This window comes from Carex rostrata, chromosome 8 (genome assembly GCF_964058835.1).
Source record: "Carex rostrata chromosome 8, lpCarRost1.2, whole genome shotgun sequence".
NCBI lineage: Eukaryota > Viridiplantae > Streptophyta > Magnoliopsida > Poales > Cyperaceae > Carex > Carex rostrata.
The window spans coordinates 3,250,448-3,267,826 of record NC_135925.1 but is presented as its reverse complement, the minus strand read 5'-3'; the positions used below and the strand labels follow the sequence as shown (position 1 = coordinate 3,267,826).

Genomic DNA, 17,379 nt, shown 5'->3' with positions numbered 1-17,379 from the left:
AGAAAATATAACAAGGCATTGATATAATTTTAATTTTAAATTTTAAAAGGAGCTTGTTCTTTTGATTGCTTAAAGGTTACTCCATAACTAAACATGCACTTACATAAGATCTATTAACAAATTGATGATAACAAGGAAAATATTGTTCATAAATGACAATAGGCGGATGCATCTCAGAGGAATCCCTTCCACAATTTTTATTTGAAAGAAATCTTTCGTACGGATTCTTGTCCCAGTTATTGCTAATATTTTACTGTAGGGTTTGATCTGAGGTGATATTATGCAATTAGTAATATGCCAGCACACTTTAATGGTTAATTGGTTGTGTTGGTTTTGAAAACTTTTTTAAATGACACATTGACAGATTCAAAATGACAACTTAATTAAGAAATGATATCAAGTTAATCAGATTTTGGTCTGGTTGTGCATACAAGGACCAATATTTTTCCACATGTACTGGTATCATAACTCAGATACAATGAACCATTATTTTAATCTCAAATAAATATAATAACGAAAAACCAACATAATACACCATAAAAGAAGAATACCAAAGAAATTGGCCAGAGGACTATGATCTCATTTATTTACACCAAAAATATATTATACATATGCATTTACTGGGATTAACAATCCTCGATATGATAGGAACAGATTAAAAGAGAAAAAAATGATAGATATAAATGAGTAATAATTAATGAACATTTGTGTGGGAGCATTTTTTCGGCATTTTGAGGAAATTAATGTCTTTTTTGGTTACTTGTACAACACAACCAAGTGAGTCGACCTTCTCAATTAGAAGCCTCAGCAACGGCACACTCGAGAGAGTTTTGCTTGACCCGATCATAATTAGCTTCTTCTGCAAAAAAAGAAAAGAAAAAAAGCATGAAAACCAACATAAGAAAAGCTACAATAGTGTGACTATGATCAGTTCAAGTAAAAAAAAAGTCTAATATTTTATTTATATAAAAAGCACCTTAGCACGAGTGAGAACAACATTGATGCGGCGCCAATCTCCAAGCAAGGAAGAACTTGCCCTTGAATCACTAGTTGATCTTACAAAAGATACCACCACACAATCCTTATCCCTTCCCTACTCCAAATTAAAAAAAAAAAAAATAGATAAATAAATATATATAAGTACATGTATTGGTGTTGCCATCCAATCATGGCAGAAGTCATATATAGTTTTAAGGAATGCGTCTGCATTAACTCAAAAAGTAATCTTTTGAGTTAATGAATCTCAACCGTATGATTTTAAACGGAGTTAATCCGACCCCTGTTTATGATGTAGGGGGCCTTTAATATTAGTGTGGATCTAGTATGAACGAATCTTGAAGCAAATCGGATGGATAAGATTCATTAACTCAAAAGATTCCCTTTGAGTTAATGCAGAGGATACGAATTCAGTTTTAAGTCCCTCACAGGAAATGTTGCAAGGACTCCCCGAGTAATCAGGGCGGATCTATCTTCATATATGTCAGGGGTGCTAAGCCACCCTATGATTTTAAAATTCTTAATTATGTATATTAAAATTTAATTAAACTTTTGAGTTCTTAAATTTTTTATATAGTCTAGCCCTCCTCTTAAAATAACAAATGTGTATTAGTAGTTCTAGTGGTTTGAGTTATAGTTGATATGTATAAGGTCATGGGTTCAATTCCCCACTAACCACACTATTTTTTTCTTTTTCACATATTACATTTTATAAATTAGCCCCTCTATTTAAATTTTTTAGTTCCGCTCCTGTGAGTAATCCATAATCAAAATTAACAGACTATTTCTATTATCAGGTTTTTGGACAAATACATATAGCTTGTATCAATACCATTAATCCCACGCGCGCCCCACAACATCTTTTAATCATTTGGATTCTTTGATAGCCATTTAAAAGCAATTAATTTGTAGCGCCTTTTAATGCACTTTCTTGGCCAATTTTCCAGAGAATAATGTAACTGAATATGTGGCCTTACAAAACAACTGCTATTACACAGCTTTTCAATGTGTATTGGTAACTCAATTATAGCACAAGGTTAATTTATTTAGGCATTAAAAGCCCATTTATTGCAACAAGAAATGCAGTAAATATTCACGTGCAATGAACAAAGCTACACTGGACAAGAAATTCTAACCTGGTATCTATCAATGGTATGTACTTCAACTGAAGGAACAAGAAGTTGCCTGATGAGACTCGCCTGTGAGTTGTATGGTGTAATTACACCAATTTCGTCCTCATTTATGCCCCTCTTTATTAAATCTGCAACTGCCTACATAAGAATAATAATCAAATTATCTCATGTGCATTTAACAAGAGAATCCTAATCGCTAACAAGCATTTTTAGAGAGAAGATATGCATGTAATGAAATATGCTTAACAACCTGTGAAACAATATGTGCTTCAGCTGGATTGTTCACTGCCTTATTTTCTCTTTCTTCAAGTGCTGGTAACTTGTCTGAAGGATTGGACACTAATCAGTAAAATTCCAGAGAAAATGAAGATAACAATAAATAAGCAAGATAAAACTCACCAGTGTTGACAAAAGTGGCAGGTTTGTCAGGATCCAGAATCTAATTATATTAGCAACAAGAAAAAATTAGTATAAGGTGATTAATTAAACATACTACAGCAAGAATTAGAAGAAATTACTATGAAGAAAGCAGGGAAGGCAATATGTTCTGCCTTAAGAGGCTAGTCAATCAAGTTAAAAGGATACCTTGTATTATTATTTTTTGAATCCGCTAGTATATATTTTATACCAGGTTAAGCATATTCAATTACAAACTTATCCTAACCAGACTTCCTTTATTTCTCTGAAATATAATGTTAAGATGTTTCTTCTGAGACTAGATTATCTGATGTACCTGATTTAGCCATGGTTGTGTGGATTTTTTAATAGAAAAATCAAGCTTGGCAAGTGCAACTTGAGAGGAGCCACAACGTAATCTGTTGCCATAAATTAGAGTATTTGATAGCTCCATTATTTCCGAGCACATCCGATACTGCAATACCATTTATTCCTTCATAGTTAAGTTTCATTAACGGATGAAAATAAAAATAAAAAAAAACAAACTAGTTGGTCAAAATTTTGGATAGCTATATGTGATTTGTGATCACATCACAGGAATAATAACAATTTTAGGATGAAGAACCCAAACACAGTACCCTATGTAAACCATAAAAACCCAGATAAAGACAACTGATAAAAGAAAAAGAAAAGGTTTCACCAGAATAATGCATGACCAGCACATCTGTTTAAACAGAAATGGTCGCTAGGGCATTAAAAGAAACAGTATGCAGAGGGTCATTTAACAGACTAGTACGTTAAAACAGGTGTGGAATCCATTACGCAGCTGGTATTGTTAAATGGGAGCAGTAAGTTCATTTAGGACATGTTACTATTTAAGTTAGCGAGGCACGGTAACAATCTGGTAATTTGAGAGCTGGTGAGAAATGTGCATAATTGCAGGGCCCTATTGTAATAAAACTTTCTCTGTTGGTACCATATGCACGTAGCACAGTTACTGGTTGTTGGTGTACTTTTGGTGATGCTTAGTAGGGTAATAAGTATGTTGAAAATAAATAACTAAGGCTAGAGCTCACTTCTATCTTGTCTCAATTACTTGGCTGAGAAAGGTTGAGATAAGGGTCAACTTTAAGCCAAGGACGTGAGCTAAGACAATGTTGTTTTCTGAGTTTATTTTACTTGTAGTCTTACTTGTTGTCAGTGTAGGCTTTGCTTTGTGCTGGAAATGATTTTTTACAGATTCTAAATATTTTAGGGTTGCAGATTCTAAATATTTACTTGGATGTAGATGGGCACTTTTTTTCACTCAGGAACCTATTAACATAGCAGATTTTATTCAAAATCCATTTGAGTACAAAAGTTGTTAACATACTACAGATAAGAGCATTTTTTATGCTATAATTAACAATAATATGTCACAGAATTTTAATTTCAGTTAAATCTTAGCATTAGCTTGTATGTATAGCACAATTAGTTGTCCTGGACTATTCTGCTTAGTTCCAATTTTGTTTAGCAAAATACAACTTTTCTGTAATGAAAGGATACTCTCCAATGACCACATTGAATTATATGCTTGGTTACCTGGCATTGCAATGCAGAAATTGCATTTGGGTGTGCCTCAGAGAGCCTCCAAAACAAACTAATTCCCATTCCATTTTCTCGGGCTTCTGTACTCTGTAATAATCATAACTCGTAATACAGTGTCCAAAGGTAAAAATACAAAACTCTTCACTTTGAAGTTTGTTTATTATCATTCATAGCATGTTAAACCAACCTGGACAAGAGGAGGAAGTTGATAATGGTCACCAACAAGCACGAACTTTGATGCAACCATGAGTGGTCCGAGAGAAACCTGCAAAAAAGAATCATTGATGATGATAATGTAAAATTAATAATTTGACAAAGTATGGCATCCCTAGAATCCGATATATAACAAATGCTGAAAAAGTGCGCACCACCATTATTTAAATATTCTGAAACATAGAAATAATATATAAAAAAGAAAGAAGATTCAAGGACCATACAGGAAGAGTGATTTGGCCAGCTTCATCCATGATGCAAACATCAAACTTTTTATTTGTCAGCAAAGGGTGATTAATTGCCAAGCACGTGACACCCACAACTTGTACACTCTCCATTCTCTGTTTTATTTCACTTAGTGATTGTGCATTCATTCCTACAAAAGAAAAGGTGCACACGTACTTTATTCTTGCAATTCAACACCCTGAGATGGATGGTCACAAAATGTTATTCTAATTTTTTGGGTATTTTTTTAGTAAGAATAAGAGGATAAGTAAATATTTTGCATCAGTAATCTGTCACTTCACAACTAGTCACTATCACTTCATATTAGCCACAGGGGGGCTGGGATTTTCAGAACTAAGAAATTTGCTACTGCAAATAGTAAAACAAATAATGGAAGAGTACTTTTCATAGTACGCAAGTTAGTTGCTCTCCTAAACTGATACAAGCCCATGACAGTTATTTTCTCAGATTTGTAAGTTCCTCTTTAATTAACAAACCACTTCTTTAATACACAGCCATACATTTTAGTCTATCTCCTCCTCACTCCCAATACTGTCGTACTGTAAGTACAACTTCAACATGTACTATAATGACTACTCATTAACATCCGTTCTCAAAAAAAGGAAATTCAACTAAACATAAATACAAAGGTGAATTTGACCTGAAAAGCAATGTTCCCGAATTTCGTGATGCACTGCTTCCATCCTTCCAATTCGTATAAAATCAATATTCTGCACACAAAAGAAGAGACAAATGAAGAAATATTTGCAAAGCCATAATGGCATATGAATGACAAATGACATCATGAAAAGCACAACAAAGCACCTCAGACTTTAACTTTAGAAGTAAATTATCAACAGCAGAATTGGTATATGATGTAAGTAACACAGAAGCCCCTCTAATTAGTAATGCCTTCACAGCATGTGCCATGGTGTGTGTTTTTCCAGTACCAGGCATCCCTAGAATAAGAGCATAATCTCTAGCTGCCAGTATCTGCATTTAAGCATGCAAATAAAGTTTTATATAATCGTGTTAGAGTCGAGAAATTACATTTAGAGTAAGATTAAATGTATAGACAAGCAGAATTTGTAATATGTAGGCCATCCAACAACTAAAATATAAAAAACAATAAACTTCAAGCCAAGACGTTACTCTATGAATTGATCTCCTCTGATCATCGTTTAGACTCTTCTCTGACCGAACATATGATATAGCTTGGTCCTGACTAAGCAGACCACCACTCTCAAACCTGGGAGCCTGCACATATCAATGCAACTATAAATCTGCCTAAGATTAAAGAATATAATGACTATAATAGGTGATTGAATGAAAAAGATAAAAAACTTAGTAGAAGAAGTTGAACACCTGAAGATCTACTATTAGCTTCCGCAGATGAAGACTCCTCGAATTTTGGAAAAAAAGTTGCACAAGGTTGAATCTTTAGAATGTAGGAGGGAAAAAAAGTTACTATCTGAGCAAAAGGCAATAGAAGCAAGAAACTAAAAGGTTCAGTTTTCTGAAATACACCAGCACAGACTGATATTCTGTTAGATGAACTTACCCATTTAGAAAGTAATTTTTCCATGATAGAAAATTACCTCATAATACCATAAGAAGAGGAAAATTCATCCTTGTCAATTCGCCACATTTCTTGCCTGAGCAGTTCTCTCTCTGACGAATGATCACTTCCTGGTAGCCTCAGACGCCTTGATAAAGATACCTAAATGACATTGAATGCAATAAAGCTTCCATCAAGGAAAGAGATAAATCAATTAAGAATGTAAAAAGAAAATAGCACGCTTATTGTGAACTTCCAAAAATAACACCCAATACTGCTGCAAGTTTTCTTTCAAAAGCTCGAGTAACACAGGCATTATTGTTTGCAATTTCCAAATGCTGAAAATATTAAATGCAATCTACAAAAAAGATCTCTTATTGCTTGGTCTAGACTGGACAAGAGCGGATCAAAGAACAGCAGCTGCTGTCAAAATTAAAAAGCGTTACTGATACATGAAGCCTGCTTATGTCTCTTATCACTCCAGTTGCAACAGCAATACGCCCTGATTCAGTGCTAAGTACCTAAAATTGATAGAAAAGTTCATAAAATCCCTCAGTAAGGTACTCCATATTAAACAATGTCGACTGACATACAAAGTTACAAGTTCATATCAACATCATTTGTCTCAAAAGTAAACCGTACAAGTGGTAGTTACCATTTCTAACAGCTCCTATTCAAAAGTTGCTATTTCAGTCCTAAGTGCTTATTTGTCAATACTATTTTAGTTCTTATTTTAGGTTTCCAAGAAAACATGATAGAAAATATCACATGTGATTAGTTTAAGATTGAACCGCACAAAAACATAGTAGCACTATGTCTACTTGGTACACACAATATCTTTTATAATTGAGAAGGCTTCTATGGAAGTGAATTAGAGTTTAGTAATTTGGGTAGAACCTCTCATGCATAATAATTTTTCAATTTCCATCTAGACAATTTTCTAATAGAAAAAATTGAACAGAAAAACTATAAATGATACAATATGAAGAAGTTGTCAGGGACAATTTTAGTGATTTATCCTAGTGCAAATTTGGTTCTTTCACTACCTAGGTAACATGATATCCTTTGCACAATAGTGCAAGATATTTGATTTAATATTTAGATGTAAGAGTCAGAAATTATACCACACAATCACCATGTTTGAAGGAGAAATCAAGGTTATCCATAGAAGAATCATTGTTGTCAAATTCCAGCTTCTGGCCAACAAATTGATAAATGTACCTATCACTTTTACCAGAGGATTCAACCACAAAGTCATTTCTTGTATCAAGGACAAAAGAAATGCTACCAGCACTCTTCTCCCGTCTTAAGCTTGGCCGCCATATCTCCTTTTTAGTGACCTAAAATGAAAATGAACCAAATGAAAAAAATTACTTGTTAAATTAAAAGGCTGTAAAGATAACACAGTAGAAAAAGTATCCGTGATCCGTCTAAAATGCAACTGGAAGTGGGGGTGGGAGCATTCATTTATGAGGGCTTATTGAAAGCACTCCCCATTTTTATCACCATGTTTGAAAACACTGTCCCACATTTCTGATATAAATAATTAAAGCCAAACAATCTGATATTCACAAATGACAGCATATCACAAATGACAGCTCTGCTGTCATGGGAAAGGTCTAAAATGTCAAATGTTAATTATTTGATATTACACCCAGACAACATTTTGAAGCTCAAGCATAACTAAAAGCAACCCAAGCATATTGCATGTAGGACGGAAGATTTGCACAGGTAATGAAGCAGCTCAATGGACTTAGTATGAAAGGGTCAGCAGCAATTTCATAACTTCTCTTGGTAAAGTTAGAATGTGACTCACACCACCAAATCCTAAACTTATCTGGTGTTAGTCTCATGTTAGTGGCAGTTTTATACAAAAGTACAATAAAAAGTAACTTCTCAAGTTATTTGCAGAATACTCTGTCAATTAAAGTGTTCCAGAAAAGTTACAAACCTGAGTCGTTTGAGCCTCTAGATCAATCAGATGGTCCCAGTGCTTGAGAAAATCACAGTGAGCTGGAGTCAGGTGGTTAACAAGGTCATCAAATACATTCCCAAGTCCACTAGATGCAGTATTGCCCCCATTTGCCTGGTGTATATTGATAACAGGTTGAAATAAGCCAATACAATTAGGGAGGTTGATATGGCTTTAGTCAGCTTTAGTCTAGAAGTAGAATAAAATATTTGACCCAAGCTCGACATGCATGTAGGTCATGCAGGTCAAGAGATCCCTCAGCTCAAGAAGTGCGACCAAGCCAACTGGCTGACAAGCAAATTGCAAAATATTGTACCCTATGGTGGGATTTAAGTTCCTCATATCATTTTGGTACTTCAGGGTGTTGAAACATGGGTATCTCGAGTATGTCAAGAGTATTCAAAAAGAGCTCAACAGACCGATCATGTTCAAAACAAGATCCCAGTCTAACCTGGCAGGTAGCCAAGAAATCATCACAGCTGACCCAAAAATCAATCTAGATAGGTGGGTTAACATTGCCACCTTTAAACTAAATAGAACCAGTAAGGAAATAATAATGAATAAAGAAACCAAAGGTGAGTATAATAAAAAGTATATAAACTCCCATAAAAGAACAATATACTGTGGTAGCAAACCAATTCATGTACAGCCCAACCAGCTGGCATCAAAGACCTCACAGACCTGAAGGAAAATGAAGAAAAATGACAACAAAATTGTACCTTATGGTATATTGTGCAGGCATTTAGATGGCGGCACCCGGTGCAAATTGTTGGACTCTGTAATATAACATGAGGGGAAAAAAAGATAATAATTGGATAAAAACAATTCTGGTAGTGACAGACATCTAGTGATATCCCAGTCCAGCCCAATACCATATGCAATGGCTAAAATACCAGTCAATACCTGTTGATAACTAACTAAATTTGATGTACCACCAAAATGTAACTCTATACCAGGATGCAACTTTTAAATTTATTTTTGTGCTGATTTCTCATAGCATATTTGAGATATATAGAGTTTGCTTGATATAACACCAAGATGCAGCCAATTGACCCAATAACAACAGGACAACCTAAACTGGCTTAATAATTTACTGTACAGGTGAAGTGCAATTGTTTAAATACAAACTCAGTGGTTGAAGTAATAAGTACAAATACCTGTAGCATTGGAGGAAAGCTCTGTGTTGTTGAAGCTTTCAATATTTCAGAAGCAAGCTCATTTCTTCGCATCACCAGCCCCACCAAATCCGATCTCTGAACCTTTATACCCTATAAACAGAGACCCAAAGTAAAGAAGTTCAGATTAATTTGTATGACACCCAGATAAGCTGAGCCCGTTTATTTATGAACTTACTACTGTCTGGTTTGTGTGTAGATAATAGAGAAGGCCCATGTCAATATTATTCTTTAAGTACCTAAGTGATAGAAAGGAATAACAAATCATTAGTGAAGTTTGACCCACACTGGAAATCTGGAATAAAAAAATAACAGAGAATGAAAACTGACACCTAAGGCCTACCTCTCAGACATAAGGAGAGTGTACAATATCACCTGAGCAGTATGCTCAGCAGCACTCTGCATACAACAATTCAGAAAATGTTTAAAATCTAACCACAGAGTACTTGGATATAGCTTTAATTAATATGCATCCATGAGTGTGTATAAAATCAGTGCTAGTTGTCAAAATAAAGGTACATGCAGATAGCAAACAACAGCATGGACCAGAAATCCAGGGTTGTGATACCTTTAATATCCATTGATCAAAGGAGCAAATCATAATAAGAATTTAGAAATCAAAACTCAACATTCAAAGGTTTATTATTCAAATAAATGGCTGCAAAGAAGCTAGTCAGATAACAACGAAGGTTAAAGTAAAATAAAATAACAAGGAAGCAGATCTCACGCGACCAGTGGTTGCTTTTCCGGTCTTAAATTCCAAAGGGAGTATTCTTTCATGGGAAGCACCACTGTGTGACTGAATCCTAACATTCAATGATGCATCAATCATCCCTTTTAGGCCATATCTTGGGGCCCAAGCCATTTCTTCAATATCTATAGTCTGAGAGGTTTCACAAAGACATTAAGCAAGAAAAACACATTAAAAGAATTAAAAGAACCACAACAAAGACAGATCTAACATTTCTTTGGTAACGGAAGTATTTCCTTGAATACATACCTCATTAACTCTAACAACCTTCTGTTTTTCAAATTGACCAAAATCAACAGTCGAGTTGTCTGACTCCTGAAGAATTCCAATTATTCATACATTTGTACAGTAAGAAATACATTCTCTTCTATAAACAAATAGGAAGGATAATATTAACCTACCTTCATGAAGGATGTGAACCATGTTAACATCCGTGGTATCACTTCTAATAGCGATGATAAGACATCTTTCTCATTTGCTGCATCAAGATTGAATGTGTTCAAGATTAATAATAAGAAACAATCAGAAACTTCTGAATAAATAATTGTTGGTTCGCTATACAACTAAACTCTCTATAACATGCTTTAATGTAATGCCAATAAAATCTCACTTTTGCAAGAGAAGGTGAGTTAATGTATTGTGTATGATATTAGGTGGTTTTCTCTTTTCTTTTATGTGTTTGTGTAAATAGGCCTTGACTTGAGATGAGAAATAGTACCTCCGCATGCGTATAGACTCTCCAAATTTTTCAGGAGGACTTGATTAGCATGTTCTTCCAAATAATGCCTTGAAGGCAATCTCTTGTTAAGTCCCTCCTACAAAATACAAATCCCAGTTAGTCTTTGATTATTCTTCGTTCTTTTTCTTCCTCATCTGCCTATTTGGGAAACTTTCTGAACCAGGGGTACAAAGATTTGCATTTTAAAGATTTTTAGGGACAAAAAAAGATTCAAAAACTTAATTATACCCAAAACTTTTGATGCATGCTAGCAGAATCATGGGAACACCTATACTGTAGATAAGCAACATTGTAGTAAACAAGCAAAAGGAATGCAAAAAAACATGTATAAAGGAATGGACCAGTAGCAAAAAGAGACTATAATGTAAATTAGATAAATATGTCAAATTTGAAATTATTTGCTGCACTCAGCACAGGTGTTAGCCCATCGAAATCATATCTTACAAAATATAACCTGAAAGATTTGATGAAGCAAGGTTCCAATTAACGCAGCGATGGAATTTTCTGAGATCTTCAATCTATCATCAAAAATCGTTCTTCTTGAGCAAGTGAAGCTAGAAGCAACCTACAATTTTTACAGCACAAACTCAATGAGCCATAGCAATATGAAAAAGAAAATAATGGCCTTCAAAATAAATATTGAGTATGAGACGCCTAATCATAGCAAGCACTGCAGTTACCTTAATTGGGGTTTGATCTGTGTTCGGTACTTTATTGATAAAATGGGTCACAATCTTATCTCGAAAATAAAATCCTAACCAAATTTTAAGGATTTTTGTAGTATGGATATTGGAATGTTTCTGGCTTCCTTTCTTTTTTGCACCTAAGCTCACTAATAGCAGCTTTCGGTGCCACATAAAACAACTGTGCATGGTAGGTATTGATATGTACCAGCCATAATAACATATGGCCAGGAAATATATATAGGATACTGTAATGCAATACTTAATGGTAGAAGAAACAAAAGCTGACCCTGGTTCCAGATATGAGGACATCAGGGTGCACTATAACGAGATTTTTAGTACGGTTTACGACGCATTTGCCTTTGTCATTGAACTCTCCGATTACATTTACAGTGTTGCCAGGAGCTACTGGGCTATAGAACCTGCATAACTCACAAGTTCAAAGTTACTGTTGTTAAAGATCGCATCAGCAATTGTCAAGCGTATTTGAATTAGATAAAAATATATGTGATGCCGGTTTATCATTTTGATTTTGAGTACCACAGGATATATAAATCCCAGAGTGAGGCTATGGTACTATGCATAACGCGGATTGGTCCATACTATTGACCAATATTTTCATTTTCAAAAACCAAATAGTCAATCTGAACCGTTCAACATGATTTTCATATGAAAATGTACTTGTGGACTTAATTTTATATTTTTTAGAATTTTTTTACTATTTTTTAGATAGGTAGAAAATAACTACTTCTCTATCTATCTAAAAAGTAGTAAAAAAATTCTAAAAAATATAAAATTTAGTCCACAAGTACATTTTCATATGAAAATCATGTTGAACGGTTCAGATCGACTATTTGGATTTTGAAAACAAAAATATTGATCCATAGTATGGACCAATCCACGCTAAGTACCATAGCCTCACTCTAAATCCCAAATTAGATGATGTGAGTTTGACAAGTAAGTTTCCAATGTTTTTCTTTGGTTCGCTTTCTTTTCTTTTTTTCTTTATGAAATAAGGACCCGACAACCCGCCATCCTCTTCTCTTATGGATACAACTTGCAAGAATTGAACCTGCTCTATTCATAAAGAGCTGAGAACCACCACCATCCGTATTGGGTTTGAAGTTCATTTTACTTCAGTTCACTTAATTTAAGTCTACTTACACAATTCATGGTGGCTATTGCTACATTAGGTGTAAACTGGGTACACATTTTAGAAGTGTGGTTGCAGAGTGGACAATTAAATCAGGAGGATTGGATCAAGTTGGGGACTAAAGTTCATTGGCTGTTAATTACCTAACTGTTGCTTATTAAAGCGAAAATGGGATAATTTTGGGTGAAAGTGTAAAAGATGGGCAAGTGTACTGTAAATTTTACAAAGTACCGTTTTGGTAGATATCAGTATCAGCATGCATGATCCAAAGTTGAAGCTTACTGGCCAACTTTGCAAGTGTTGCCTCATTTTATTACAGGGTTAAATTTGAGATGTTTTTACCAAAAAATTTGCACTGCTATGGAAAAGCTAACCATTCATCATATAAATGCAAGGCTCGCTCAGTCCCAGTCTGTTCATTCAACAGCCGCAATATCTACACAACAGAGAACAAAAAAGAAGTTGAGCAAAATGACCTCAATCAATTACTAGATAACCAATTTTTGTCCTGTCTGAATCTAACCTGTTTGTTCAATTACAGGATTATTCACACTACTATCTAACTTCCTAATTTAAAGGGAAAAATGTTTAGGGCAGAGCATAACCTCAGCAATTAATTTTTGACCACCTTTCTAACTTGGGAAAATAAATATAATGCAAAAAGGAACCTTGAATGGATGACGTCCACATGAAGATTCTTCTCCAGTGTGCTTCTCTGATACCTGTACAAAAAAGCAAAAAAAAAAAAAAATTAAGTTCAAGGGAATTCTAGAAGCAAAAAGAAGGAAAGAGAACAAAGATTATTGAAAACTGAAGTGACAAAGTAACCTCCAACACGAGGTAAGTTTCACAAGGTAAACTATCAATTGGCTTTTGTTTTGAGAAGCCATTTAGTGAATTTGAAGATTCATTGCTTGTCTTGTCTGGGACAAAATCAGAATTTAGAGGACATGTCAGAGTGTCAGATGCTTCCTCTTCTTCAATAATAGCATCCTTTACTTGATCTAGAAGCATCATGAGATCCTGAAATGATTTACAATGTACAAAATGCAATTGAGTTTTCTTGCATCCATTTAATGATACCACATAGAAACATTTTTGCGTCAATTTTTCTTTATTATTTAGAATAATTAGATTTAAACCTTTTGATGCTCCCCCAGACCAGACTGATCAGCTCCTCCGTTAATGTTAGGATTCAACTGGGTAAAACCATTGAAAAGAGAAAATTAAGTGTTTACATGTAATTACAGAAAACAAAATAAAGAAAAAAGAAGAGTGAGGCTATGTAATATTACGGATCAACCCGTGGTATGGATCCATATCTCTATTTTCAAAGTCCAAACAGTCGATCCGAACTGTTAAACATGATCTTCGTATGAAAATGTGTCTGGAGACCAAATTTTACATTTTTTTTTTATAATTTTTTTACTTATTTTTTTTTATGTAGTTAATCACTACTTTTGGATGGTCCAGAATGTTTAGATCAAGTGATTTTCTACCTGTCTAAAAAAACAGTAAAAATTAATATACGAGTCCATAGCACGACTTGATGTGTAATATGCATATTACCATAGCTTCACTCAACAACAACAACCACCAAGCCTTTAGTCCCAAGCAAGTTGGGGTAGGCTAGAAATGAAACCCAACCGAAGTCACAAAGCCGTAATTTTGGATTTCATTTCCATAAAAAAGGCTGTTTTTTAACCGCTGCTTCTCCACGCCTATCACGACCCTCCTCCTTTTTCATTACCATAGCTTCACTGAAAAAAGACTATTGTAAATGAAGCAAAACTAAAAAATAAGTTACTAACAGCAATAGAACTATATGGGAAAGAAGGCGGAGTTTGAAATGGGCTCTGCGACTCCTTTAAACCATCACCATTCTGTTGATCGGGCTTTGGAGACAGCCAAGATTTCATCTTTCCCATGGTAAAAGAACATGGAGATTCCTATTATAGATAGTAGCGATAAGCGAAAAACTATCAACTTTTGCAAATTAAACCCCACGTTTTACCATACATGCAAATATCAATATAACAAGCAACATCTTTTCACTTTGTTTGCAAGTAGCTTCAAACAATTAATATGTTGAAGTTTCACAATTTTGCTCATTTGTTTTTCTAGTATCCTATTGTTAATTTGTTATATCATTGATGTGAGAACGGACTTAATCAAAAAGAAAAATAAAAAACCATGAAAGATTAAAGAAAAAAAGACAAATATCTTCTTTTCAGGGGCTAATTGGCAATGTTTTCCTTATCACTTTGTTGAACAGCTGGTGCTGCTTGCGACTTAAGATAAAGCAAATATTATTTCCAATAATTATTATAATAACAAAAGGGCAGGCAGCAGTTATCAAAGGCGCATCACACTCCAGGTAGATTTCAAAATAAACAAAAAAAAAGGAACCAATATACTGTGAATTGCTTTTCTGATCTGGAATGACTTACTGTCTCTGAGCATGGCTGCAGTATAGAGCCACTTATTCCAGAAGCTTCTGCAAAGACCCTTGTGATTCTGGGAAGGTTCTTTGAGGCCAGCGATTGCAACCGTTCATTCACAGGAGACACCTTCCATGTGATTACATCCCCACCATCGTCCTGGCTTTGTTTTATTATCTGAAACAATTGGGAAATATTAAATGACACAAAATAGAGAATTTTGTTTTGAGGCATAATTGGTGGTCATTAACAAACTCAAACATAAATCAGACTTAGGGGGAGAGTACCCAATTTGGGGGAGAATAATAGTTCATCAAATTTATAGAACTGCTCCGTGAAAGTAACATGGGTGTTCCAGATCCCTTCTTCCTAACCCTTTCCATCTCTCTGAATACAGATGAAAGAAACTAACTCTTAATGTGTATTTATATACCGTTGATTGGGTACAGTTTAATCCAACCAAATACAGCATATAATCTAGATAGAGAACAAGTACATGAATTGTTAGTCTGGTCAAGAAGCTCTATGTTAACTTGCTGGACTAGTTAAAAAAAATGTTCAAAACAAAATTTCAAGTTTAATCAAGAAAGTTCGCCAGGACTGTGAAATTAGAATCTTCCTTTCTATTCAATATTGGTATATCATTTACCAAAAAAAAAAATCGTTTTAAGGGCAGTGATAAACGAACCATGCCAGGAGAAAACTTGAATCTTTTGATAGGACCTTTTTTAGAGGCCTCCGGCGATATCTCAGAGAAACCATTGTCTACCTTCAACTCGACTGAAGGAGGTACTTGATCAGCACTGGACGGCTCTGACTTAGATTTTTTGTTAGAATGAGAATCAGAGGTAGAGTTGGGTTTAGGGTTTTGAGTGGAGCCGGATGTCTGGGAGAGGTGGCGCTCGAATAAATGCTGGATCCCGAACTTGGCTGGCTCGGAAGGCTCATTGCGTTGGCTAGTCTTTCTTGACGAAGCAGTACGCTTTCTGGGCGCCATTAATGGCAATCAAGTTTTGGGATTTGGATTTAGGCTTTTGGGAAGACGAACCGCCAAGGTGAGCGGCAGTGAGAGGTTGCTGCATTTTAAATTCCCGCCCAAATGGACGGTCAGGATTGAGGATCTGTTAATCGGACGGTCAGATGAGTACTTAAGCTCCTCTGTGGCAATTTCTCTGTATTATTCCGTGTACATATCCACCATTTTATTAGTTGGTAATATAGAGATGGACTTCTTTCTCTGCTCGGAGATCTTTCGCATCCAGTGCAACAGCTGAGGTGCAATAAAAAGATCTCGACCGTTCTTTAAACTTAGATACGAATTTCAAAACAGACAAGATACAAAATTGAATTTGATCCGGTTAGAATCAAGACCGTCCGTTTTTCATTATACCCGTCATATGTCTGAGGGAACACGCCCTCTCCTTGGGGAACCTCTGGTTTACGAGGAGTGCGTATCCTCTGAGATATCTCAACTTTTGCGCGACCGACGTGTCCGGTGTCTATTGGGGGTGATGTAGGGGTCAGTAGTATTACTTGTGCTTTGAGATTCGTGTAGAATGTATTTAAGCGGTTGGAATTTTCTATAAAGTCACGCAAAGTTTGAGATATCTCAGAGGATACGAATTCGTTTACGAGTCTATAGGTAACAAAATATTTTTGTTTAGATTTAAATTGTACGATCATAATTTCGATTGATCCGATCAGAGGTGAAACGCACATTTTTCTTTTGATATTCATGAAGATTCTAATCGGAAGATACATCATACATATCAAAATATAAAGATTATTCCCTTAGCTGATATGAATTCTTGGGTTATAACCTTTTTGGGTTAACAATTCTGGGTAGGGGTGAAAACGGAGCAGATAATACTACTAATACCATATTCGCATTCGTCGGATAATGAACGGATACGAATAGTAAACAGATATCAAAATTTAAAACCAAATATATCTTAAACGGATACGGATATGGATACGGAACAGATAGTCTACGGATACGAATTCGAATACTGGTATAAAACAAATAGTGGTCGGATAATTAATTGTTTAGTTTTAAATAGGTTGTTTAATTAGATACGAATTCGAATACAGCTGTCTATTATAAAATTACAGTTTAATTAGAATAATATTTTTTATTATATATCCATATAAGTCATTAGACCCATTTCTATGAATAAATATAGATATAAAATAAAAAGCCCAAAATTCAAGCCCATATAATTGATTTGCAAAAGAAAAAAAGGTGAAGCTCCTGGAAGCCACGTGAATAATTGATTTGCAAAAGAAAAAAAGGTGAAGCTCCTGGAAGCCACGTGAAGCCACTTGAACAATTAATTAAAAATGGCATGAACCTTTTG

General features: G+C 34.9%; 1 protein-coding gene across 1 annotated transcript; it reads right to left on the bottom strand.

Moving 5' to 3' along the window:
- Window positions 1-559: 559 nt before the first annotated feature.
- LOC144558134 (DNA replication ATP-dependent helicase/nuclease JHS1-like) lies at window positions 560-16,101 on the bottom strand. Its single transcript, XM_078306873.1, has 34 exons — window positions 15,711-16,101; window positions 15,032-15,199; window positions 14,393-14,530; window positions 13,724-13,780; window positions 13,410-13,604; window positions 13,250-13,303; window positions 12,956-13,017; window positions 11,718-11,850; window positions 11,200-11,310; window positions 10,725-10,821; window positions 10,408-10,484; window positions 10,256-10,321; window positions 9,983-10,138; window positions 9,599-9,654; window positions 9,434-9,494; window positions 9,238-9,348; window positions 8,800-8,856; window positions 8,060-8,194; window positions 7,233-7,448; window positions 6,555-6,629; window positions 6,149-6,270; window positions 5,916-5,988; window positions 5,703-5,807; window positions 5,376-5,543; window positions 5,212-5,281; window positions 4,550-4,701; window positions 4,300-4,377; window positions 4,107-4,199; window positions 2,863-3,000; window positions 2,529-2,568; window positions 2,380-2,453; window positions 2,133-2,267; window positions 977-1,093; window positions 560-859 (listed from the first exon to the last, which is right to left on the bottom strand). The coding sequence occupies exons 1-34, from the start codon at window positions 16,017-16,019 to the stop codon at window positions 695-697; spliced, it is 3,864 nt and encodes a 1,287-aa protein (XP_078162999.1). The 5' UTR covers window positions 16,020-16,101; the 3' UTR covers window positions 560-694.
- Window positions 16,102-17,379: the final 1,278 nt, after the last annotated feature.